The sequence below is a fragment of the Rhamphochromis longiceps genome, linkage group LG5 (genome assembly GCF_057381845.1).
Source record: "Rhamphochromis longiceps isolate RC_006_pf linkage group LG5, R_longiceps_female_GT1.1, whole genome shotgun sequence".
Classification (NCBI taxonomy): Eukaryota; Metazoa; Chordata; class Actinopteri; order Cichliformes; family Cichlidae; genus Rhamphochromis; species Rhamphochromis longiceps.
Window position 1 is genome coordinate 39,693,623 of NC_140561.1, and position 24,215 is coordinate 39,717,837.

At 43.8% G+C, this 24,215-nt stretch overlaps 1 protein-coding gene across 6 annotated transcripts in view; it reads right to left on the minus strand.

The window, feature by feature from the left end:
* Window positions 1–24,215, minus strand: part of LOC146670640 (dedicator of cytokinesis protein 3-like) — a 250,680-nt gene that overhangs the window by 9,475 nt on the left and 216,990 nt on the right. Inside the window, exons 23-54 of one of the 6 annotated variants that reach the window (XM_085407632.1) lie at window positions 21,851–22,021; window positions 21,329–21,514; window positions 20,008–20,200; window positions 18,081–18,208; window positions 16,076–16,222; window positions 14,722–14,820; window positions 14,539–14,633; window positions 14,351–14,426; window positions 13,535–13,635; window positions 11,927–11,985; window positions 11,687–11,835; window positions 11,512–11,597; window positions 11,325–11,351; window positions 10,879–10,974; window positions 10,378–10,438; window positions 9,398–9,491; window positions 9,165–9,313; window positions 8,101–8,187; window positions 7,889–7,993; window positions 7,282–7,423; window positions 6,978–7,144; window positions 6,295–6,381; window positions 5,981–6,160; window positions 5,489–5,572; window positions 4,417–4,533; window positions 3,969–4,099; window positions 3,030–3,174; window positions 2,746–2,827; window positions 2,532–2,650; window positions 2,092–2,179; window positions 1,875–1,994; window positions 308–393 (exon numbers count right to left, since the gene is read on the minus strand). In XM_085407632.1, coding sequence (XP_085263758.1) covers window positions 308–393; window positions 1,875–1,994; window positions 2,092–2,179; window positions 2,532–2,650; window positions 2,746–2,827; window positions 3,030–3,174; window positions 3,969–4,099; window positions 4,417–4,533; window positions 5,489–5,572; window positions 5,981–6,160; window positions 6,295–6,381; window positions 6,978–7,144; window positions 7,282–7,423; window positions 7,889–7,993; window positions 8,101–8,187; window positions 9,165–9,313; window positions 9,398–9,491; window positions 10,378–10,438; window positions 10,879–10,974; window positions 11,325–11,351; window positions 11,512–11,597; window positions 11,687–11,835; window positions 11,927–11,985; window positions 13,535–13,635; window positions 14,351–14,426; window positions 14,539–14,633; window positions 14,722–14,820; window positions 16,076–16,222; window positions 18,081–18,208; window positions 20,008–20,200; window positions 21,329–21,514; window positions 21,851–22,021 — 3,657 coding nt within the window. The remainder of the gene's footprint in view (window positions 1–307; window positions 394–1,874; window positions 1,995–2,091; window positions 2,180–2,531; window positions 2,651–2,745; window positions 2,828–3,029; window positions 3,175–3,968; window positions 4,100–4,416; window positions 4,534–5,488; window positions 5,573–5,980; window positions 6,161–6,294; window positions 6,382–6,977; window positions 7,145–7,281; window positions 7,424–7,888; window positions 7,994–8,100; window positions 8,188–9,164; window positions 9,314–9,397; window positions 9,492–10,377; window positions 10,439–10,878; window positions 10,975–11,324; window positions 11,352–11,511; window positions 11,598–11,686; window positions 11,836–11,926; window positions 11,986–13,534; window positions 13,636–14,350; window positions 14,427–14,538; window positions 14,634–14,721; window positions 14,821–16,075; window positions 16,223–18,080; window positions 18,209–20,007; window positions 20,201–21,328; window positions 21,515–21,850; window positions 22,022–24,215) is intronic. The other 5 variants (XM_085407635.1, XM_085407634.1, XM_085407637.1 and 2 more) reach the window with 5 other exon arrangements.

The window sequence follows — 24,215 nt, forward strand, 5'->3', positions numbered from 1 at the left end:
AATATTGCTGATGAGCTTAGGAACAGGACACGAAGGTTTACAACTGAACAGAAAATATTTTGTCTTTGTCGTAACTGTTGGTGGATAAACTGTAAAGTTATTTCCAGCTGGTGTTGCAGACTCAGCTGTGAACACTGATGCTTCATTTAAAAGAACAAAATCATGGACACAAAGAAAAACACACAGACAGTAATGTGCACTGATTTGTGAGTGCATACACACACACACACACACACACTAATGGACAGACAAACTTCATCCAGACAGACAGCAGGCATGAGGAGGAGGAGGAGGAGGAGAAGGGTACCTTTCTTAAAGAGCGCGCGGGGAGAGCTGGAGGGAGGTCGCTGACCTGGTGGTGGAAAGCGTCAAAGTGCATCGACAGGTGTTGCCCTACAGGGGGAGACACAGCAGGACTGACTGAGAGAAACTCGCACACACTCACACACATTTCAGACCAGAGAGGAGGAGGAGGTGGGAGGAGGGGCAAGGGGGAACAAAGGTCAGAGAGTGGAGAACAAGAAGGTAGAGGCAGGTGGGTGGGGTTAAAACAGGAAAAGGGGGGAGTTGGAGCAGTGTGTGGAGGAGGGGAGGTGTTCAGCTCTGATAGCATTTAAGTTGTTTGATTGCAGTGGTATAAAGTGTGTGTCTGTGTGTGTCTGCAGTGAAAACGAGATCAAATTAACCAAAGTTCACTCTCAGAGAACGCTTCCTTTCTTTCTCTCTGTGCTTCGAGCCCTGCAGACGTCTCCTCTGAGGTTGCAGGAACCACCAAACGCTTCATAAACACTTCATGTACCTGAACTTTCACTCTTGGGACTCAAAGGTTTGAATAACGCGATTTACAAAACCGAGAATGAGTGTTCGGTGGTTTTGAAAGGTTTCTGTGAGGGACTAATACGAGTCTGCGTCGTCACAAATACTCCTGAATGAAAAGCAGAGCTGCTTTGAATCCCCGATCATAGAGGTCACGGAGAGGAGAGGCCCAGCGCTATTCTGTTAATACTTTCTCAGCCAATCAAAGCACAGCTTGCATAAAGGGGGAAAAAAGCTAAAACAGCTGTTTTCAGACAGAAGACAAACTGAGAGGCTGCACCGAGACCCACCATTAGATACACAGGGATCATGAATCATGCGGAGCTAATCTAACGGAGGTACTAATGAACATGACAGAGGAGATGAATCTCCCCTGAATCCTGCTCAGAAAACAGTCATGTCTTCTGACCCGGTGCTTAAAAAACAGATTCAGTTCCACAGCCAGGAAAACGTTACAGAGTCCCCCGCACAAACACACTGCAGGGGAACCTGTGGGGATTCCCCACACACAAAAACCGACACACGCAACGATGCACAAGAATCAACGCTTCGCTCTCGCACAACAAAAACCCAGCAGGCGTCCACGGATGACACTTTCTGGGCTAAAGGCGTTCAGTTGCATGGCTTCATGTCCAAACTTGGTTAAAAAGTGGAGTTCAGTAAATATCTAGTAAACATTGTCTACATTAGACGTTAATTCTGTAAGTCTAACACTGAAGTGTTTGTCTGTAGCTGTGAGCTGTGTGTGAGGGGGACAAACGGTACATTCTCTTGGTGGTCATGATCATCCTGCATGTGTGGTTCTCCCTGGGTTGCATCTCACTGACACACTCGTGCAGCTGTTTTTAGGATTATTGTTTCACAGTACGAAGGTTCAAATCCACTAAAGAGGAAGTCCTTTCATGTTTCAGACGGTTTTAGATGTAAAAGAATGACATAAAAAGATTTAACGCTTCAGCATCTGGCAAAGTTTGATTTATGCTTGGTGGGAAATCAGTGCACAATACACACACACACACACACAAACGCACACACACACACACACAGTAGTTTCATACCTTGAGGCAGGTTGCGTGGTGGAACAGGTGGTGCCATGACACTGCCAACGTGGGAGGAAAGGAAAGGGAGGGCTTCTCTGGTACCGCTGTCCAAACTCCAACTGCTGGGAGTGGTCAGGACTGGAGGGCAGAGAGTGAAGACGGGTGGAGTGGAGAAAAAAAATAGATGAGTTTTACAGAAATATTCTGTATTGTGTGTGTGAGTGAGTTTGCCGACCTTTCTCAGCCACAGAGAGGTTTGGGTCGCTGCAGGGTTTGCATGGACCGATCACCTGGTGGAACAAAGCTCGCTGGAAGTTTGGTGGCTGAGGAGGAGACCATGAGCTCGTTAGAGAGGACCACAGCGATCACCTGAATCAGACTTTAATCCGTCTTCAGCTCAGTAAAGAACTGAACATGATTGCATTCGAAAATATTTAGAAGAATATCTGAAGGTAGGTTGAATCCATGAAAAGCACCTGCAGCATCACAGGTCAGCTGATCACAGTGCAGCACAAAGAAAACTAATCTTTGTGCACAAAACAAGAGCTTCCAGTTTCCTCTCCTGTCAAATCCCACTTTACCCTCTGCATGTGACGTACATGCAACTTCTAATAAATCAAATTCGTCAGACAACTGTCACTGCTGTCGTTCAGGATCCCCCCTCCACTGCTTTACCTGTCCATTGTCTGTGATGTTGGTGTACATCGCGCTGCTCGGCCTCTCTCTGTGCGGCGGCAGCAGCATCAGCATCTCTCTGTTGTGTCTGTATTTGTCAGGCAGAGACGGAGAGCCGACTGCAGACGGACAGATTACAGAAGTGAGAGATGTGTGAAATACAAAATATCAGAAAGCTAAATATAGCTTTAAAAATCTTCCATGGGCCGCTAACCTCTGATGGTTGAGGGGGCGGAGTTTATCATCTGAGAAGGCGCAGAGTGGGTGGAGCTAAGACTGGAGGAGGACAGGCTCGCCTGCAGTTCCAAGAAATTCGAACGCAGTATTGTACATATAGATTAGAATAATGTGAGGTATTTGAGCAGTGATGCTCAGCTGTGCAGAAAAAGCTGGACATTATAATATTACAGAGTTTTATATTCATGTGTGATATATGGAGTGTTTCTTGTTTCTTGCAACAAGTGCGTTTCCTCTCTGCGAATCGTGTTTTTCACTGACCTGCATGCGGTAGAAGTCCTCGGGGTGTTCCACTACCATGCCGTCAGCCAGGATCAGCAGATTGCCAACGTTTCCCATCTCACTGGAGTTATGAGAGGAGAGAGAGGAGGAGGAGTTGCGCACAGGAGTCAGAACAGCTACGGGACTGGGAGGAGGGAACGAAAGGAGGAAAAAAGAGGAGAGGAAACAGGGAGGGTAAAGAGAAAGAGGGCGGGGGGAGAAGAGGGAAATTCCAGGTAGAAGAAAAGAAAGGAAGGAAGGCAGGAAGAAAGGAAGGAAGGCAGGAAGGGGAAGGGCCGAGCAAACCAAAAAAGAAGAAGCGAAAACCAAACAGCCGGCATGCATGAGGTGATGCGGTGAGAATGAGAGCGATGGTCAGCCATGAGCATGCAGGAAGCACGATGCAGGAAGCACGATGCAGGAAGCACGATGCAGGAAGCACGATGCAGGGTGGTGTCGGTGAAGGATGAAGGAGAGAAAGAGAAAATGGCAGACTTTCAGAAAGTGCGATGTGAGCAGAGGACAGCAGAGATGCTGCGAGGAACTTCTCAAAGATCATTAATGAGACACAGCAGGTGAATCACAGATGGAGGTGAAGCCAGTGAGAAGACGTGTGCTGACTGTGAAGGATGGTTTCTGCCGTGTTCACCACATTTAACAGTTTCAATTAAGAATAAGATAAAAGTAATTAACTGCTTTGTCTCTCTTGATCCGTGCCCCTTTGACCCGACCCTCTATGCAGACTTAGAGGAAACTGACTTTGAGGATTTTTTGAAACCTTTTCAACATGTTTAGAGACCCTGAATGAGGTTTTGATGACATGGTGGTGCAGACTGAGGAGTGTATCAGGGTGTAGCTGAATAAGATTAAAGCAGGAGAGTCTAACGGGCACTTTAAAGGATGACGTGAGGGTTAAAAAAGTCTCTGCGTGTTGCTGACCTGTGTCGGTGCATCAGTTTGAAGCTCTCGGGGCTCATGGGGCCGTGAGTGGCCAGGATTCCTCTGGGTGTGTTGGGCCCTGAACCGGACTTGTCTAAACCAGGCAGACCCTGCAGAGACACATAGAAGCACTGCTCTGAATATTCACACTGCCCTCGGGTGTCCACACAGACAGAAGAATCACTGGTTGGAACGGTAAAGGTAAAATTATGAACAGAGGTGAAATGTTCAACGAGATTCTTTGCAGTGACGTAGTCTCTAAGCTTGGTGCACACTAACATGCTCTTTGAAGAAGAAACTAATCCATCCATCCTTCCAGCATGTTTACACCGTAATGAATCTTCTTCTACACTCGTTCATTTTGGTTCATGAGCTACATCTAACAACAGCTCCGCGTACGTATTTGTACCTCCTGAGGTTGTAATATTATATTATTTTGTGTGCTCACATGGCAGAGGCTGCTCCTCATCATCTGGAACTGATCTATCAGCTTCTTGTGCAGGGGACGCATTTCTGGGTGCACCAGCTTCTCGTGCACAGCCAGACCGACTCCCAGGATGTGAACCTGTGTGAAAACCAGTTTTTAAAAACATCAGCGGATGAGATGAAGAACCCTGTTAGTATGAGCAAGAATGAAGACGAGGTTGTTGCTCACGTTGGTCTACAGACAAATCCTTCCTTTGGAAAACTTAATGCACGTGTTTCACCTGCTTTACTTTTGCCTGCTTCATGTCAACAAATGTTTTTCTACTGGATCGAAATAATCTGACATGGGAGAGGGGGCGAGGTTAGGGGGGGCATCTCCTCCTATCAGCAGCTGGGGCTGAAAGTATTAGCCCCCCAGGAATTATGGAGCATTTTGCTAAACTTCTTCCCAATTTTTGCAGCATTGATGAAACTTGATATAATCAAAGATTCACCAAACCTGTAGCTTTTGGGACATTTTGTAATATAAAATACATTTTTAGTCTTTATATCAAATATAGTTAAAAGTAGGGTTGCCAAAAATATTAACATGTGAATGTTTGTTTTCAAAAAGAGCGGCACATCACAGCCTGACAGCCCGGTGACTATTAATGGCCACGGGGCTAATCACTCATTTCTTTCTTGTTTTGTATCCATGAAATATCCTGATTAAACTTAAACATTGTTATTTTGTTAACAGATACACTATAAAAAACAAAGACTTGTTGTTAATGGTCATTTTCTTTCCTTCAGTTCAGTGAAAGCATGAATGATAACGTCTGCATGCAGATATATGAAAACAAAAACTATAGATTCAACTATTACAGGATTCTGAGGTTTTTCTTCAATCGTGACATTTGTCTCACGCTAAAGGTCAAATTCTCCACATGGTTCTATCTGAACACACTTACAGCTCTATATGTGTTTCCACTGAAGCACATATAGAGCTTTAATTTGAGTATATGGAGCCAACTTGGTCTATTTGGCATCTCAGGACAAAAAGGCAGAGCTGTGTTATTAAAGCTCTGCAGGAACGTCAGCAAACGACACCTCACCTGCTCCTGCATCAGGTCTTTAAGCTGTGTGATCTTCTCAGTGTCTTCAGGGTGGCTCGTGATGTACTCCTTATCAAAGAAAGCCTGCAAACGAAGGAAAAAAGCAAAGTCAAATTTATGGAGCAGTACTGTGGCATTACATCATCCCAAAACACCAAACCTTATAGAAATGAACATTTTTAGTCCATTTTATACATAATTTGTTCGCACAGATTCAGAGATTATGCGCACGGATAACAAACTGCTGTGCTTTGTAATAAAATACATGTTCTGTACTTTTGTTTATAAAAGGAAACTCTAACATATCACTGAGGTTAGTGCATTCTGGACCGTTTGTGATGCTATGTGTGGATAAAATAACAGTGGTTTAATCATATTGTGGCCCCTCCTTCACCTGCCTATAAAACTGCCCACTGTGATGCGCTGTAAGATTTTACTGCTGTGACTCAGCCTCACGCAGGCCGATGACATGAAATTCCCTGTCTGTCTGACCTCTTGGTATCTGGCGATGCCTCCGTTAACAGCAGCGTCGATGACCCCGTTCAGCGTCATGCTGAGCAGGTTGATGTTGCCGTGCAGCTGCTTGTGTTGGTACTGGCTGATCAAAGTGCGCAGCTCCTGGTTCTTATTCTCCACCACAGAGATGGCGTTTTCTAACGGGCTCACCTCCACCTGAGAGAGAGAGACGCAGAGCGACGAGGAGCCAAAGTGAGAGACGCTCAGATTACTTCGTAGAATATATCATAACAGATTGTTGTGAGTTTATGGATCCTGTTTATCTTTACAGATCTCTTTCATGTGCTCACCAGCTCTCTCTTCTCCACCTCAAACCAGCGGGAAATCCCGGGCAGAGGGTGGGTGAGGATCAGAGTCGTCCTTTCTATCCACAGACTCTGAAAAACACGACAAGCAGGGAGACAAACAGTCCAGACTTCAGGAGGTTTGATGTAACATCAGCAGCCATCGAAATCTCCTGAAATATCTAATTAATGTTGAGAATCCGGTTTATTAATCATCTAAACTTCAGTCAAAATGAGCCATGCTGGCTGAATTTTCAGAGAGCTTCAGAAAAAACCAGGCAGATCTTAATGAACTGAAGCAACGCTGTAAAAAAGAGGTGGATTAAAACCCTCCACAACGATGTGAGGGAGTCGCAGAGTGTTTGATGCTGTAAGCTGCTGAATCACGAGGAAGGTTGAAGGAGAAACGATGTCTCTACTGTCAGGGATGGAAATGACAGAAAGCAAAGACAGACGAGGAAGATGTCAGATAAATTTCACAGGAAGGAACTTAAAGAAATGTAAATCTTGGATAAACAAGGCAAAAAAGGTTTTTGTAATGAGTCACTGGATATAAATGCTGTAAATCGTGTCATTCATAAGAATATAAACAAAGGCAGGTTCAGCTGGGTTGCAGTAAGTAAGTGTGTTGAGCTGATTCACTGAGTATCTAATAAAAGAATAAGAGGAAAAAGCACTTCCTGTCTCACTTTGAACTCATTGTCTCGATCTTTGGGGCCTTTGTGGAAGGGCCGGTCGTAACGGAAGCGGCGAACGTTGTTCACTCGATAGAAGCTCTTAATGCGGTCCGGTACTCGGTCCATCTGAAGGACGGTCACGCTGTCTGGCACCGGCGTTACTGCGTAGATCTGGAGGTCTGAGAGGAGGGAGGTCAAAGATATAACTGAGAGCCGATAACACAGCAAACAAAACGCTTCCATGGACGTCAGGCGTGGATTAATATTTAAATCGAGCGGTCTTTGGATGAACATCAGCTCTGCTGCTGAAGGATACACTGTGCATCACACTGCAGGATGGCCTCGTCTGGTTGATTGGGGTGCTGCATTGCAATGGCTTGCGGGAATTCTCCCAGCATCCTTTGCTGGAAGGCTTCTAACCTTTCGTAGTCATGACCACGGCAGACAAACTCTTTGTTCTAGAGGGAACGAATCAAAAACGAACAGAAAAGATTAAGATGTTCATTTTTTAAAGCAGAAATCTTGAAGCCACCTCTTAAGTAACAAAACCTGCAGTTCCTGTAATGACCACTTGAGGCTGGATCCCAAAATGCTCTACAGCAGCCGTGAACATGTTTACTTCTCGCTTCATAACAGCTGTTTACTGGGTCACTGAATTCAGATGTGGCAGCTCAATTATTAGCTTGACCAAAGTCCTTCTAGAAACAAGTCCATCCACCCTGCAGCCATCGAAATATCCTCAGAGAGTTTGTTCACTTTGCCCCAAAATAAGGTTTTAAAAAGCTTTTTTCCTGGAAGGCGTACGTCTTCTTCTGTGAGAAGTGAAACCATTAGAGCTTTCATTTTCTTTTCTGATGGAAAATTACTCAACTTCAAATAGAGTTAACGTGCATGTGTAAATGCTGCACAGTGACATCACTCACTCTGAGGAAGAAAGGGAACTTCCTGCCGTAGAAGCCGACCCTGAAGAACTCGGGCTCCAGGCGCTGCTGCTCCATGATGTTGTCGTAATAGGCCGCCTCCATTTTCTGCAGGTAAAGGTCGCGGGGGGAAGATTGTGAGATCTAATAATTAATATGTCCTTATCATATTAAAGATCTAAAAGATTCTTGATGTGAGTGTTGTTGGGGCTCACCCGTATCCAGCTGAGACTTTGGTAGTCATACAGGGATTCGTACTGGAAGGCCAGCTCCCTGCACAGAGGAATGCCGTACTCCCAACACTGAGGACACACAAACACACAAAACCATGGAGGCGCTGATGTTTGAAGCAAAACCACAACAACTAACAAACTGCCTTTAACTGCAGCGAGCTGATTGGTTACCAGATAACACTTTACATACTGACCCCGTGCTTAACAGAGAAGACGCAGCAAGTGTCTAATATGAAAGTAGTTGCTGCTGGCACCTTGTAAAACCAAGACTGGCACCCCGGTGTTAGATAAGAGAACATACCTTTATTAGTCCCACAAGGGGAAATTTCATAAGGCTGCTGACCTATTGCACGCAATGGCGGCGCCATCTTACCCTGCGACCATACATACATTACACAAACATCACATGGGGAAGACAGGTCAGAGAGGTATAACAATGGAAAATGCACCACATGAGGAAAGATAAGGAGAAAAAAAAATGTGCACATAGCACATGAAAAAACTCTTAATACACCAAAGAAACACACGACGAACAACAGGGGCGGGTAAAGGGTGAGAGACAGCCAGTGTAGACAGCACAGCCGGGCCTGCGTGCGCTGGTCTCCTTGATCCAGCGTCAGCATCGGCGGGGAATAAGCGTCGAAGGCGTTTGGAGGGGGGATGAGTGTATATCTGCATGTGTGTATATGTCTGTGTGTGTGTCCAGAGTTCAGCTGAGACAGTGTCCTTCGCCCTGCCAGGCTAAGCAAACAGTCTTCCAGCCAACCCAGGTGGCCTTGCATAGAATGGGAAGAACAGACTAAACACAGTCGTTATCAGGGTGTTGTTGTTCAGCTCCAGCCTCGAGACCGCAGCTGACGCCGAGAGGGGATCCGCATGAAGTGATGGTGCTTTTTACTTTACTGCAAACAACTCATATGAATTTCAAAGCTGTTCTAACAGTCCGACACTGGTCTCTCAATCTCCCGTTGGAGAGCCGCGAGCTTCTCCATTAATGAAGCAGCTCGTGACCTCTAAAGCCCACGCTGACCGTGTCACGCCCTCACCTTCCCCTTGTTGAAGTAGTGGATGACTTTCCTGCAGAGTCCCTCCTTGCGGTGCCACTCGGTCTGAGAAGGATAATGCAGGAACTCCTTCAGAGGACGCTCGTCCCAGTGCAGCAGCTCCCAGTATAACAGCAGGGTGAACGCGGCCTCTGCAGACAAACAGCCCAGAGAGCGTCAGCCTGGTGTTTGTCACACGTTCTGCTCGTGTCCACGAGTGACTGATTCTGCTGTACCTGTGTAGTTCTCCGCCTGCAGATGCATGTCACACAGTTTGTGGATGTAGCGGATGTACATCTCCTCCTTGTTGATCTCTGACTTGTAGAAGTTCTGAGAAGAAACAAAACAGACAATTAATGCACTTCCTGTGTTTATGCACCGATTTAAACCTGGGATGCCAAACGCTGCAAATACCCACTCGATAGGTGTGGAAATTTCTTAAAGAAGGGCAGAACTTAACTCAAGGCCAAGGTCTGAATCATCTTCATCATTTTCATGGACCTATTTATGGCATACTGTACCAAACCTATATGTTAGTTTGTTTGTTTGTAAAGGATCAAGTGTAGACCAACTGAATGTGGAAAACATGAGAATTATTCTTGAAGGCTGTTTATTTAGAACTGGACGGTTTAATAAATGTGAAGCAGCTTGGAAAGAAAAGTGTCTGGACTTGTTTAAGTTTTCTTGAAGACGTTTCACCTTCATTCAAGAAGCTTCTTCAGTTCTAAGAACAGCTGGTGCAGAGTCCCAGATTTCAGCCCATGGGGGCGTCTCCAAGAGGGTCAATGGCCGCCATGTTTATGAAGTGACTGTTTCCAATGCAGAGGTCTGATCCTGGCACAAATAGGAGAGCTGTCCATCTGCACATAAAGGTCAAAGGTCACTCTCTCGAGGATGCCAATGTTCACATTCTGGACAGAGAGGACAGATGGTTTGAAAGAGGAGTGATCCTCGTGTAGAGGATCAATAGGGGGTCCATGACCCTCTTGGGGGGTCACTCCCATAGGCCTTAAATCTAGGTCTCGACAAGTTGCTCTTAGAACTGAAGAAGCTTCTCGAATGAAACGTCTTCAAGCAACTCGAAGAAGTCCAGACGCTTTTCTTTCCAAGCTCCTTAGACTACGATGACCTGGATGACTGAGAAGCTTCACAGACAATAAATGTGAACACTTTCTGAACTCAGTATTTTAGTGATGTCGCTGATTTAAAGTCTTACCAGGAGGTTAACTGTGCAGCCAATCTTCTTGTTTTCAGTTTCATCTCCCTTCATACAGTCCCTGAAAAAATGAAACCAAGTTTATAAAACTTCAAACTTAAACCTTCCACACTTACTTATGAACCTCCGCTTTTATTAACTTGGGTGGGTGTTCTCATTTAGCCCAAGCTCCAAGACACTTTTTCCTATGATAGACGTCACAAGATGCCCAACAAGTTTGCAAACAACAAGAAGACTGTTTTTGAAGACGGATATAAATATAGATACTGCAGGTAAAGGAGGGTTACTGCAGGGAACGTGACTAAGTGCTGGTATTCTACAGACAAAGACTTTTATATGATGGCCCCGTATATGACCTGGGTCTCACAGTGTTTAAAGTTTCTTTGCTCAGTTTAAAGACATTTCAAAAGCACAACAACAAAACCAAACTTTCTATGACTTATGGAGCATAAAGTACCACAGAATCATTTATGTCCTATGAATACAAAGGCTTTACTGTACCGGTAGTCGAGCAGCCGCTCCATCAGTCGTGTGACGGAGGTAACGAAGGAGATGCCCGTCTCTCTCCACGTCTCCTGCTCGATCTTCTCCAGCAGGCTGCAAGAAGCATGCAACAAATTACACACTGGAAACAGTTTAAACTGTGGGGACAAACCCACCACGTGCCTCTGGACATACTGTGTGTAAGCACATGTGAAAGTGTGTCGACAATGTTCTACTTTAAAAAGACGTCAAAAAGTTCAACAAGAGCAATAAATGAAGCCAAATCTGATGTTTCGTGTTTTAGTGTAACGTTTTTGTCCTGTGTTGTGAGCCATGACTTCTCCATCAGGGAGTTAACAAAGGCTTCACTGAAGGGCCGACAGACTCACAACAATGTCAGGTTAGCAGATAAGAACAGTCAATGTTAGCAGCGTATATCTGCCCATGTGCAGGGAGTGTCATACCTGGGGTAAGGCCCAAACAGCTGGGTTCTAGTCCCGCAGCAGACAAAGCAAACACACAAAGAGAGTGTTAGAGCAGAAAACTGAGAGTTAATTTCTGTTATCAAAGAGAGAAAAGAGCAGCAGGGCAGAGGGATTCGCTCCAGGTTAAAAACAGAAACACGGGGAAGTCAAAATCTGCGTTCCTCACAGCAAACCGAAGAGCTCCCTGTAGTTCTCGTCTCCTTTCCCCTCCGACACCAAACTGTCCAGCTTGTCAATCAGCTCAGCCTCCACCTGCACACACGTACACAAACGCTGACTTCCTCTGGTTTTCTATGAACGACCTGAACAGCCTCTGCACAGCTGAGCGTGTGCTCCTGTACCTGTTTGAAGTTCCCGTTCTTGCGCTGCTCCCAGTCCATCATGTCGTGGAAAATCGGGATCATGATGTTTCGCACCTCCACCTGCGGGACCAGCGTCACTCCCAGGAACGGACCAATCATCCCGGGAATGAAGTGGATCTTATTCTCACCTGAAACACGTTTCAAACATGGATCCAAAACCATTTAATCAGTCAAACTTAAGTCGGACACAACAGTTTAAACCCGACGAGAGGATCGTACCCAGATTCTGCCACATGCTGAAAAGCTCGTAGGTCATCATCACTCTCATGTCACCGTATCTGCAAACAGATCAGATCTTCAGTCACTTTACTTATTGGATCAAACAGTCTCTGTATTACTGACTCTGACTCAGTAACAGCTGTTATATTTGTTTGAAGTGGTAAATCTAATTTTATCGTTTAAATTAGTTTTCCGATGACTCAAGCTGTTCACTTTCTGACCACACTGAAACAATTTAACAGCAAAAATACACATTTAAAAAGAAACAGAGTAAAATTTTAATCTCGACTCCCTCATTTCTTAATATGCATCAGCCTAGTTTTGCTCTAATTCTGACAACTCTTGGAAAGTGAAAATGAAAAGTGGAGGAACTTCCAGAGCCCGAGGAGACGCTGCGGTTCCTGGAAATATTTTGTGGAAAGAGCTAATGGAGAAGGGAAATAAGCTCTTCTTGGATTAAATGTTTTTCTGCAGGAATGATAAAGTAAGTTGGCATGTTTGGATGCTTCAAAGAAGAAAACTGGCTCTCAGCATTTTCCCAGCAGTTAACATCCAACATCTGTATGAATGTGTGTGTTGCCACGTACAGAATAGAAAAGATGTTTGGAGGACAGTGCAAAATCTCCAACAGAGGAAAATCTCATCGTAGCACATCGTTCAGATTGTTGTCAGACTTCAGGCACTGTGGATTATGGTATTACCATCCTGGACTGCTAACATCAGGAAAGGTTTCACCATAAGATAAAAGTGATGAAAAGAACGATTTATAATCACCTTCCCTTTAAAGTCGCCTAGAACACCTGACTGTAAGCCACACTGTGGACCTAATAGAAGAACATCCACGGTGTGGTGCATTTTAATGACAATGACATCAGTGAAACAAACAGCACCGTGGGGCAGCTGTTGTTGTGATTGTGTGCTATATAAATAAAATTGAACTGAATTGAAATTAGAGGTCCTCGCTGGTTTGGTCATGATAACAAACAAGCGTCTGCTGCCACAGCTCAGCTTCATCTGATGTTTCACTTCGATCGTCCACAAAAACCCAGCAAATGACCAACTTAGTCTCCTTCAAGCCTGCATGTGCAGCGCTTACCTTTGCAGCGTAGTGTCTGTCCATGCAGCCACCCACTGATGACAGTGATCTAACCCTCACATACTCATCAATGTGAAACACGGCGATGTGGACCCAAACCAACACAGCAGGCACTACTGTTTTTTCCTTTAATCTGTCAATCTTTAATTAATGGGAACATAGCAGGAAGTGTCAAGTTTACAGTTATTACAGTGAATTTAAAAAAGGAAAACTGGGTATTTATATTTATTTTGGTTCACTGACATAAACACAAAAACTGAATGAATGAACTGAAAGAATTTTGTTTTCTTACAAAAGCAAAAGAACATAAAAAAAACAAGAAAATATCTTTTACCCTTCAGTCAAAGGTCAGATTTGTCATTACATCCTGTCTGATGGAGCAGCTGTTACTGTTTTATTTTTTTCTTATCTGTGTTTTTCTTCTCTTTGTGTGTGTGTGTGTGTGTGTGTGTGTGTGTGTGTGTGTGTGTGTGTGTGTGTGTGTGTGTGTGTGTGTGTGTGTGTGTCCTTACTTGTCTAAGACCTTCTTCCTCTTAGCAGGACTCAAATTTTCCAACTGTAAACTGGGCTGGTTGATGTAGAGCACCGCCAGGCTGAAGTAGGAATTCCACACCTGCGCACACACACACACACACACACACACACACACACACACACACACACACACACACACACACACACACTGCTAACGCCACGTTTTCTTTCTTTGCAAACGGCCCTTTGGTCGCAGCTTGCACAGTGATGCAGCCCTCACTCTCACTCTTTGCACTCGTCAGTTTTCACATAATGAAGTTATGAAGTTGACATTTTACAAAACTTCAGCCTCACGTCTGTTTCAGTAAATCAGCGGCTTCAGTTCAGTCTAACAGTGTTTCAGCTTTGTTTCATGAAACCACAAAATGGTGACGATATAAAAGAAATAATCTGAATAATATTCATGATTTAGAAAAACAACATTAGTGTTAGTAGTGAGGAGACTCAGAGAGGGGAGGACGGCAGCTTTGTCAGACGCTTGGTTGGGTTTTGTTACACGTGGTCGTTTCCACTGTTATCAGTCACTGTGGTTTGTGCGCACCTGACAGGGTGACGTTAAGTTCAAACTCAAAATTAAAATTTTATTTGTCACACACATAATCATACACAGTACGACATGTTGTGCCCGAGCATTAAACTAAACTACAGAAACTGACAAGATTTATAAAATTTACAGTAAAAAATTTGCAGTTAAATAAAAAAGGGTCTAACAGATGTAAACAATAAATTAAGAATTTAACTAAGAAATAAAGACTAAACTGAGAGTTAAAGGTAAATGATAAAGTAGGAGTTACCTTAAAGTCAAAGTCGGCTTCTGTGAAGTTCTTGTGCAGAGCAGGAGAGAGGTACTGCACTGTGGTCAGGATGATGCTGCACAAACACACACATGCATTGCTTTGATATTTACTCCAATGATCCAGCAGCGATCGGACTCAGTCAACACTCGTGTATTTCCAGCCTGTCGGGTAAGTTGGTGTCTTACTTGCTGGTGAGGAGTCTCATGAGGTTCCAGTCTCGGGGGAAAATGCTGAGCTTCATCAGATTTCTAAACACACACATGATCTTCAGCAGAAACTCCTGAGCAGAGGGAAAGAGACGAGAGCGTGGATTAAAGATGAAACCTCTCCCTGTTGTCATGTTTCACAGTGAGTCAGGACTTCCGTACCTTCAGCTCATCTTTGCTCTGAAAGTTTTCCATCAGGTGCTGGAAGTGGATATCTGTCATCTGACGGAGAAGCGACAGGAGGCAGGACACGTACTCTCCCTGCCAACAGGAAGCAGGGCACAGTCATGTAAGTGCATGGAAACACAAAGGAGTCAACAGTGAGGTGATGCACCAGGATGAGTCGGGCTCTTTCCCAAACTGACCCCTCTTTATCAGCCTCTCTGCTGGAACCACTTTATGTGTCAGTAACTTTTTCCAGCCTTCATGTAAAGATAAATCTGCAGCGCCACACGCAAGACACGAGGAAATACGAGTTCACTCCACTTTTTTCTAAAGGGCGCTAAATAATTCTCACTCACGCAAACTTCATCAAACCTCTGTGTTGATCTACTGCATTAAAATGCTGAAGTTCAGAGGATGGATTCGTGTTTGAATCTAGTTTTTGTCACCACCTAAAGAAAGATTGTAGTCTGTATTAAAATATGATGAGTGTGAAGTGAGACCCTGCAGGAAACCCGGCGCCTCCATCTGAGAGGAGGAACGACGAAGGAGAACGAAGCAGCTGATCCAAAATAAAAACTCACAAAATCTTTCTGTGTGGCGTCGACACCAATAAGGCATAAAATGAACTGCATTACACCAAAGCATGACATAAACGATAAAGTTGCAAGAACGTTTTTAACATGATGAATTATAATTTCTATAAAAGTTTTAAATACCTATCTACTAAACTTTAACTATCAATTTATCGTTTATAATGACATAAATAGAATATTAACAAAAACAGTTTGTAAACACTTCTTTGGACTCTTTTGTTCTTATTTTTATTCATTGCTTTATTTATTCTTGCTTCCTGGTTAAACAGGAGGGCAGCAGATGAGCAGACTGAGACTGAGCCAAAGATGAAATGAATGTAAATGAAGGTGAACAGTCAACAAAAATGCATCAAATTTACAAAATACAAATGAACCCAGACGACTCAGATTCACACATCTGTGATTTAACTAAGATATCGTTCTGCACAGTAATACAAATAAAGATGGAAGTTCTTTAACGCATGCACAAAGAGACGTAACAGCAGGATGGGTCAGTGATGATGATGGTGGAGTAGGAGAGGGCAATATTGACAAAACCAACAGTTTTCATTTTTATTTTAACACTTTTTGCTTCTCTCAGATCTCCCGTCTTTTATTTTGTTGCCATCATGTAACTGTACGACAGTATAAAGGGACAACAAAGCTATAACATGAATATAATATTGCCCTGCCCTACAGCAGACAGACAGTCAGACGGATGCAGGGTGGATGAGGGGCCGGGAGGTGACGTAGTAGTAGTCGTATTGTTAGTTACTAACAGCGATCTCAGCGGTGCACTGCGGACAGCGTTGACCCCTTACCGCCTCCTGCGATTGGCTCTTGCTCATGATTGACAGCAGGGTTTGCAGGAGGACGTCCAACAGGGACTCCACCATCATCTCCACCTCCTCCTGCACCGACGTGTCCTGGAAGAAGAGACGAAGGAAAGGAGACATAAAGAAAAGGAAATCAGAGCAGAGAAATAAGGACAGCTGCTCTCTGTGCGTTTCGTGTACTTTTATATAGGTTAGTGTCCAATAATGAATTTTGAAGGTTTTAGGAGCTTTGCTGCAGCTGTGTCTCACACATTCCTGCTCCTGAGAGGACAAACCTGACTGAAGGCTCACTGCAACACTAAACATTCACAGTACGTAATGGAAATAAACACTGGTTTCTCACTGGTGCTCACGAATTTCAGTTTCAGTTCAGATCAGATGAAAGTGTCCAAATACTTCAGAGACTTCAGCACCAAAAGCAACGCCTCAGAAGAGAAGAGCGTCATCACTGAACATCACTCGTTTCAGGAGCCGTTAATATGTTTTAACCTGACAGCGGTTTGTTTGGCCTGCAGGGGAACTTTGAACGTTTCACTACTTTGATAACAAAGTTCCTGTTAGAGTTGGCAGTTTTTGTCCTCCTGTGAAACTTTTTATCATGTAAACATTTAATAAATGAAGTGCTGGTTTTATTCCAACTTACTTGGTTACGTCTCCATTACTGCATTTGTTCTGCATTTTCTTTCTGATGATCTTTTATTAATTATACTTCAGCCACAGATGATAATTAGGAGTTAAAGTAAATCATCGTCGCAGCACAGGGACACGGCAGCGTGAGCAACTTTACCTGATAAAACTTCTGAAAGATGAACTACATTCAATATTTTCTTAAGCATCATCTTTGGTGACTGCACCCCCACGCACCCCTGCAACAGCTCAAGATATCTCCCCAGAGCCAGAGCAGTTATAAAGCACCACCTCCACCCTAACCACCACCCTTCAACATCCTGCCCTCTGGAAAAAGGTTCAGATCCATCAGGTGCAAAACAAACAGACTAAAGATCAGCTTCTTCCTGTGAGCTGTCAGAACTCTTAATGCAAACTAAGAGTGTGCACAGACGTCTCCAACACATCCACCCTGACGCTGCTGTTGATCAACTATGTGCAATATCTCAGTCTTTCCATGTTCTGTGCAACATTTCTTTGGCGCATGTGTAATATTTAGGTCTCAGTGGAATTATCATCTCCACCCTAAATGATCATAGCCCCTCCACCCTTATTTATTTATGTATTATATTATATAACTGCCCTTGTATACAGCCCCACAATGTTTCTGTTTCAACGTTTCTCTGCATACAGCATGTATGTAGTTCACTCACATATATATTGCTTTTTCTTCCCTCGTTGCATAGTGTTTTCTCTTCTTTACTTTTGCACCTTTGTGCTCCAGCTACCCAATTTCGCTGTGCAAGAAACTGCACAATGACAATAAAACTCTAAGTATTGAAGTTCTGTTTGTTCAGTTCACATGAAACAGCAAGTCTGAAGTATTTACGGTGGGCTTCCTGTTCATGTTCTAACCACAGCAGCGCCACATCAACAAAGACCACCATCACACAACTGCAGCCACAGTCTGAACATCATGTTTGTCTCTGTATGATTTCTCCTTCAAATCCTTCCTTAGCCTCACGATGTTTCTTATTCAGGTCAATGAAAAGTGATTATGAAAACACAAAGAAGGTGCTTATTGATTTGTTGAATATGCAGCTGTAACCATGGATTTACTTTTCTTGCAAAGGCACGGACATTTGGTGGAGCAGAGGCTCATGGGAAAGCAAAGGACCCATCTGGTTCACCTTCTACAAAACCAGGACTGGCATCAGCTGGGAATGACTTCTTTCTTCTAGCTTCTGGGGTGAGTGCCCTTTCAAACCCCACAATGACACTCAGATTTAAATGCAGCGGTGTTTCGAGCGTGTGTGTGCATGTGTGTGTGTGTGCGTGTTACCAGCGAGCTGGTCTTGATGATAGAGAATATAGAGCTGAGTATTCCAGAGCAGATGAGAAGCTCTTTCTGTTGCCTCAAGTGCAGGTGGATGTGATGGAGGACCACAGGAAGTAGGATCCTCCGAGACTCTGAGGGAACACAAAACAGACACACAAGTTTACTTCAGTTCAGGTTTATTTGAGAAGGACCACACACACGTTACATTATGGCGGTTAGGGTGTCTGTGGATCGTAACCCAACAACATCGCTGCTGTTCACTGGAACGGCAGCTCAGCGATGCTGCTCAGAGGGAGTCGGCCTCCTGCTCCTCTGGTCTGGTTCATGTCCTGAAACAAATCCATCTGAAAACTGTGCAGCTCTTCAAGCTTTTGTAGCTACAAGTTAAAGGTTACTGTCAAGTTAGTGCCATGAAACAGATTTTAGAAACATTTAATGTCAGTGGGGAGAAAAAAAACAGGGAGGCAATGACGGGTTAACTACACACAAACACCAGAGACAACGCCGACATAACAAAGTCACTTATTATCTGCATTTGAGCGGCTTCGTGGCCGATTACACAGCAGAAATGTTGTTTAGCAACGTTAGCAGACGTGCCGTGCGGAGGTCCTCCCCCAGGAGGGTTCGAACAAAGTTTCACCAGAAAGAATTTTGATGTGTCAGTTTGAGACTATTCAGCATCAGCTGGTGGTACTGAAACTGTCAGTGTCACAGGCTGGGTCTCTGACCCAGCGCTCTGAGTTCATGTTTGTATTTGTCTCATTTTGTTATGTGATTTAGTTTGTGTTATTTCCTATCTGCCTTTAGTTTAGGCAGTTATTGTTCCTGGGTTTTCTATGTTTTGGGGTTTTGTATTTATTCATCACATATTAGGTCTGTTAAGTTGTGTTGTCATGTTTTAGTTTTAGTATTTCCTGTTTTATTCTGACAATGTCATGTGTTCTTTGTTTATTGTATTTAGCTTTCCTCTCCTGGTCCTGTCATTAGGTTTATGTCTGTCAGCTGTTTCCCCCATGTGTCTCCACCTCCCCTGATCACCTCATGTATGTATTTAAGCCCTTTGTTTTCTGCATGCCATTGTCAGGTCGTCTGCTCATCCATGTCTCATCTCCAGGTACCCATGTCAGTTCACTATGGTTAAGGTTTTTCATGTTTTGTTATTAGTTCACCCAGTTTAGGTTATTGTTTAGTTTTCACCGATGCCCTATTATTTTGTACCCTCGTTGCTAACCTCAATAAACGGCTTGTTTTGTTAATCCACACCACGTTTTGGTCTGCGTTTGAGTCCTCCTCTGCAACACATACGGTCTGCCCCAGCCAGACCGTGACAGTCAGGCATTAATTTTGTCTCACCTTCACATTAACACATTCAGTTCTGAGTCATATAGACTCTTTTGCATTTGTGTGGGTTCACGATTTAGAGCAAAACCCAAAATTGAAAATGTCAGGTTGTAACTGGGGACATAACCTCTTTAGATTAGCGTTCCCTGTTCAGAGATGGTGGCAGCACGTCGCACAGAGCTGTGGTGACAGTAAGGAATCTCCACTATGTAAATGAGCCTTATTGAAAACGAGGAAAGGTAACGTTACTTTACACTGAGACAAATACACGTGTCTGAACCATACAGCAGTTTCACAACATGTTGGTTATGTAGACGGGTGATTTTAATTTGGCCACAGGTGGATGTGAGAGTTTGTTGTCACTCTGTGTTAGCCCTGTGACCCTCTGTGACGGCTGGGACCCCAAACTATCAGCTGTTAAGAGAATGAACTGATGGACCTCTAGTTGATGATGTATTTGGGTTGCTGCATGTTTGACTCGCTTTTGTTTGTTTTTAAAGTCATTCACAACGTTTATTTTGATTTTAATAGTCCTGTGGCAAAAATCACAGCGCATTACATTAACGCATGAATGAATCCAAACATTTACCTGGGAAAGAGAAGAGCCGGCTGTCCACGGTCCGAGCTATGGACTGCAGCTTGACCACATCCATGGACTGTCCTATGTGCACCGTGGACGGCATGCTGCCCAGGGTGCCGCGCACAAACTCGGCCACCTCTTGCACCGTAAACATCTGCAGCAGCTCATCAAAGATGGCTGGGAACGAGTTCAAAAGTGCAGCCTGAGAATGAAATTAGGGACAGAAGAGGTGTTAATGACAAGAGGGGAGAGGTTCATTTAGGGAGGAGGGCAGCAGGGGGAGTTAGTCAAAAAAAAAAGGTTCGAGTGAAAGAGAGAGAGAAGGAGTCGGTTATAAGGAACAATCCTGGTTTCAGTGACTGGAGTGTCCACAGGAGAGAGGTGCCAACCCACACGAGGAGTCATAAATCCACACAGGTCAGCAGGTAGACATCTCTTCAGATTCAGCTATTACAGTTTTTACAAAACAGCTCGTACGAAGAGGCACAGAAGTTATTCCACAGCAGAAAACAAACCAGAGCTGGAAGTGAAAGGTTTGAAAAAAGGAAGACAAAGCACACACACTAGCAAGTCAGGGGTATCAATCATTAATAACATGGTTCAAACAGAGTGAACGGACACAAAGACGGATTTTAGCACAAAGAAGCTGCAGCAGACGTGGCGTTTTGGACAAACAGGTTCATTCTGGTGTGAACTGGACTCAAAGCGGCACAAAACTGAAAGCTGCTGAACTCTGGATGAAAACTTCTTCTCCACTCTTTGTATTTTTACTAACAATATTTCACCTCTTCTAAAAATAAAGATAATCTAAGCCTATGAGGTCCTGGGCAAATACTTCAGTTTTAGTTCCACTTTTTAATGTTTTCTTTAAGAGTTCTTCTGGTGAAAATTGTGGATTTTGGAAAATGTTTAGAGGCCTCATTGAAAAATAGGAAGAAGTACATGAGATTAATTTATTTCAACGAGTTTGTTCTTATTGCGTGAATCAAGGCTGAAAAAGTCCAAATCCTGCAGTACCTGTAAAGGCCACGTGAGCCTGGATCTAAGGACAGCAGAGACGCGTTTACAGCCAAGAAATATTTTTGTCTCTACAGCGAGTGAAGTGAAGAGTTATCAGGATGGATGTCATTAACAAACATGCTCTCAGTCAGAGGACGTGTGTGACCAGCGAGTGCAAGAGGACATCGTGTACTTGTGTGTTATATCAGCCGGGACGTGTGTGCGGAGGACCACAGGTGTGTGTGTGGTTAGAGCTCTCTGAGGTGAAATGGGACTCTGGGCTTCACGGGGTTAAAGGGGTGCTGTGGGTTTCTTCCAGACGTTTACTTACTGACAGCGGAGTCGGCCGCAGAGCGTTGGCGCTCACGGCCTGAGTGCAGTTGGCCTGTCCGCTGCCAGGAACCTGTCCTGGGACAGTGGACTGCAGTTGGCCCGGGGCAGGAGCTAGTGCTAAGGGAGCGGGAAGCCCGGCGCCGGGACCTGGGACTTGATTTGGGCCCGGACAAGGCTGGGGGCCCTGTGGTATTTGGGTGTGGAGGAGACCCAGGAGGAATAATAGGGACCCAATTGAAGGAGCAAAGATTTAGGGGAAATTGAAAGAGAAGATGAGGAAAGGAAACAAGGAAAGATGCGAGGTACAAGTGGAAAAAGGAACAGAAGTGAAATAAAAGTCAGATTAAGGCAACTACAAGAAGATGGGAAGCAGCTAAACTAAAGTGCATTTTACTGTTAGCTGTCTACTGTAAACTATGACGACACAACAGTTTCAACATCAAAATCACAACAATAAACGATTTTTGTCTGCTTCATAAACAAGGAAGAAAAATGTTTTTGTTGCAGCAGGTTTCCTCACCTGAGTGAAGATGAGCGTCTCGGAGTTGCGGCTGTCCAGGCTGAGGACGAAGCGGATCGACTGAAAGAGTTCTTGGACGCTGGTGCGAAACTGCTCCTCCTCCATGCCACACGTGGCCCGAGAGTAAAGGATCCGAGACTGGATGATGAACTTGAACAGATACTCCAAAGCCTGAGAGGACGTGCAAACAAAGAAAAGAGAAGCATGAAATATTCACTCGGGGTTTTTTTTGTTCTAGAAGAAACACAAACCTCAAATGTTTTAGGAGTACAGTGTTCCCTCGTTTATCACGGATGTTGATAACCTGCGAAAGGTGAAATCTGCGAAGTAGCGAACGTTTTGTTTTTTTACAACTATCATAGATGTTTTAAGGCTGTGAAACCGCCTCACTACACACTTTATACACTTTTCTCAGACAGGCATGAACATTTTCACACATTTCTCTCGTTTAAACTCTTAAAGTTCAAACCTTCGTAGAAGAATACGCCCAGTATTATATATATATATGTAATTTAAACTGTTTCCTCTCTGTTTTATATTTGTAGCACTTTGGTCAACATTGTTGGATGTAAAGTGCGTTATAAATAAAGATGCTATGCTAAAGAAACCAAAGATAAAACCCTGTTTTCAGGTCCAGAACACGGGAACAGAGCAGCTGCCAGAGAATTCAACATTTATCGATCAATGGTACGGACGTAAAGGAAGCAAGAAGAATGAGTTGGGTGAAGTTTGACTTATCTGACTACTTTGTTTCACTTAATGCTCCTTAGAATCCTTTGACGTCGACACTGTTGTGTTTGTTGTCTTGCAAAGATTTATGTAAATTGACAAGCTGAACGCATTCTGTGCAGTACAGGAGACACGGCACGAGATTGATTGAAAATGGTCTACAGCCAATCAGGACGCAGAACGCAATGCGCTGCAAAAACAAAAAACAACGTGAAAATTGCACTAAAAAAATCGGCGAAACATCGAGGCTACGAAAAGTGAACCGCGATGTAGCGAGGGAGCCGTGTACACTTTTTTTAAAGGATGGGTAATTTAAGTTAAATGAAATATTCCCTCTTTAAGCTTTAGTTTCTCTTAGTTCGAGCATCAGATTACTTATTTTAAATGAACAGGAGGGTTTCCTCAGAGTTCAGAACAGAGACTAAAACACAAACTTTGACTCACAATCATGTAGCTTGTCCAGGTTTTAATAACATGAACGCCAACGATGCTTTTAGTGACAAATATGACCAAACTGACAAAGACTTAAAAAGACTTCCTGTAAATTTTATTTAACGACATTATTTTCAGTTAGCTTGTTTTTCTAGTTTCCTTTTTTTTATTGCTTCACAACCAGTTTTAGTTTTTAGTTTAGTTCAGTGTATTAATCTCGTTTTTATACTTCCACATTGTGCCATTCTGTGCAAATGCACAGAAGACATAAAACTGTCTGTAAACTCATCACTCTGTCACATGGTTGTGGGGGAACTTCGGCCGCTCATTTAGCTCGTGCTCTTGTTCTTGTGGGTTTGCGAGACTCATTGATGCACAGCTCCACCTCTGTCTGAGCTGTTTGTGCTGATATCCTGTGTTGGTTTTACCCAAACATGGTGCAGTGCAATACGAACACTTTAGTTCACAAATCTTTGTGGTTTGTTCAGATGCAAATCAGAGAAGAGATTTTCTCCTGGCAAACCTTCTGACTGTGCTGTCGTGAACTTTAAAATTTAACATGCTAACCGAGGCTTTCGAGTCTGAGACGGAGCTTTTTGGTGTTTTGCAAACCCTCTGAGGATTGCACGGGTTGAACATGATGATAGTCAAACATGCACATTTGCAGCTGGCAGTAAGTAAGTTTTTTACAGGACTGCGTGTCCACATTAACCAATGACTGTGTGTCAAAAGCATGTCTGAGTTACAAACTGTGAAATCCCCACTGAGGCTGGTTTGGTGAAACGCGTGGTTATCAGGATGTGAGATCAAATTCTGAAGTCTGAAGACTGCTTACTCAAAATGTTTGCTGGCTTTAAGTCTAGTTTTGTTTTCTTTTTTTCCTTTTCTTTTTGCAAAACCTACCAGCTACAGATAATTAAAAGTGTTCTTTTCATCTGGAGCTTACGCCTTTATCACATCTGCAGGAGACAAGATCCTATTTGTATCTGGACAGAGATCCCAGGATGCACCAGGACAGAAACATCTGCAGCATCTGGGCTGCTCCTTGTTTACAGCAATGGTTAAGAAAGTTAGTGGAAGAATAAAGCAGACAGAAACAGGCTAAAACTCCTTGGACGCAGTTTATAAAAGATAAATCTGGAGACTGCAGCATGTGTCAAAGCTGTCCTCAATAATTCACGCCGTCCACTTTTTACATGACAGT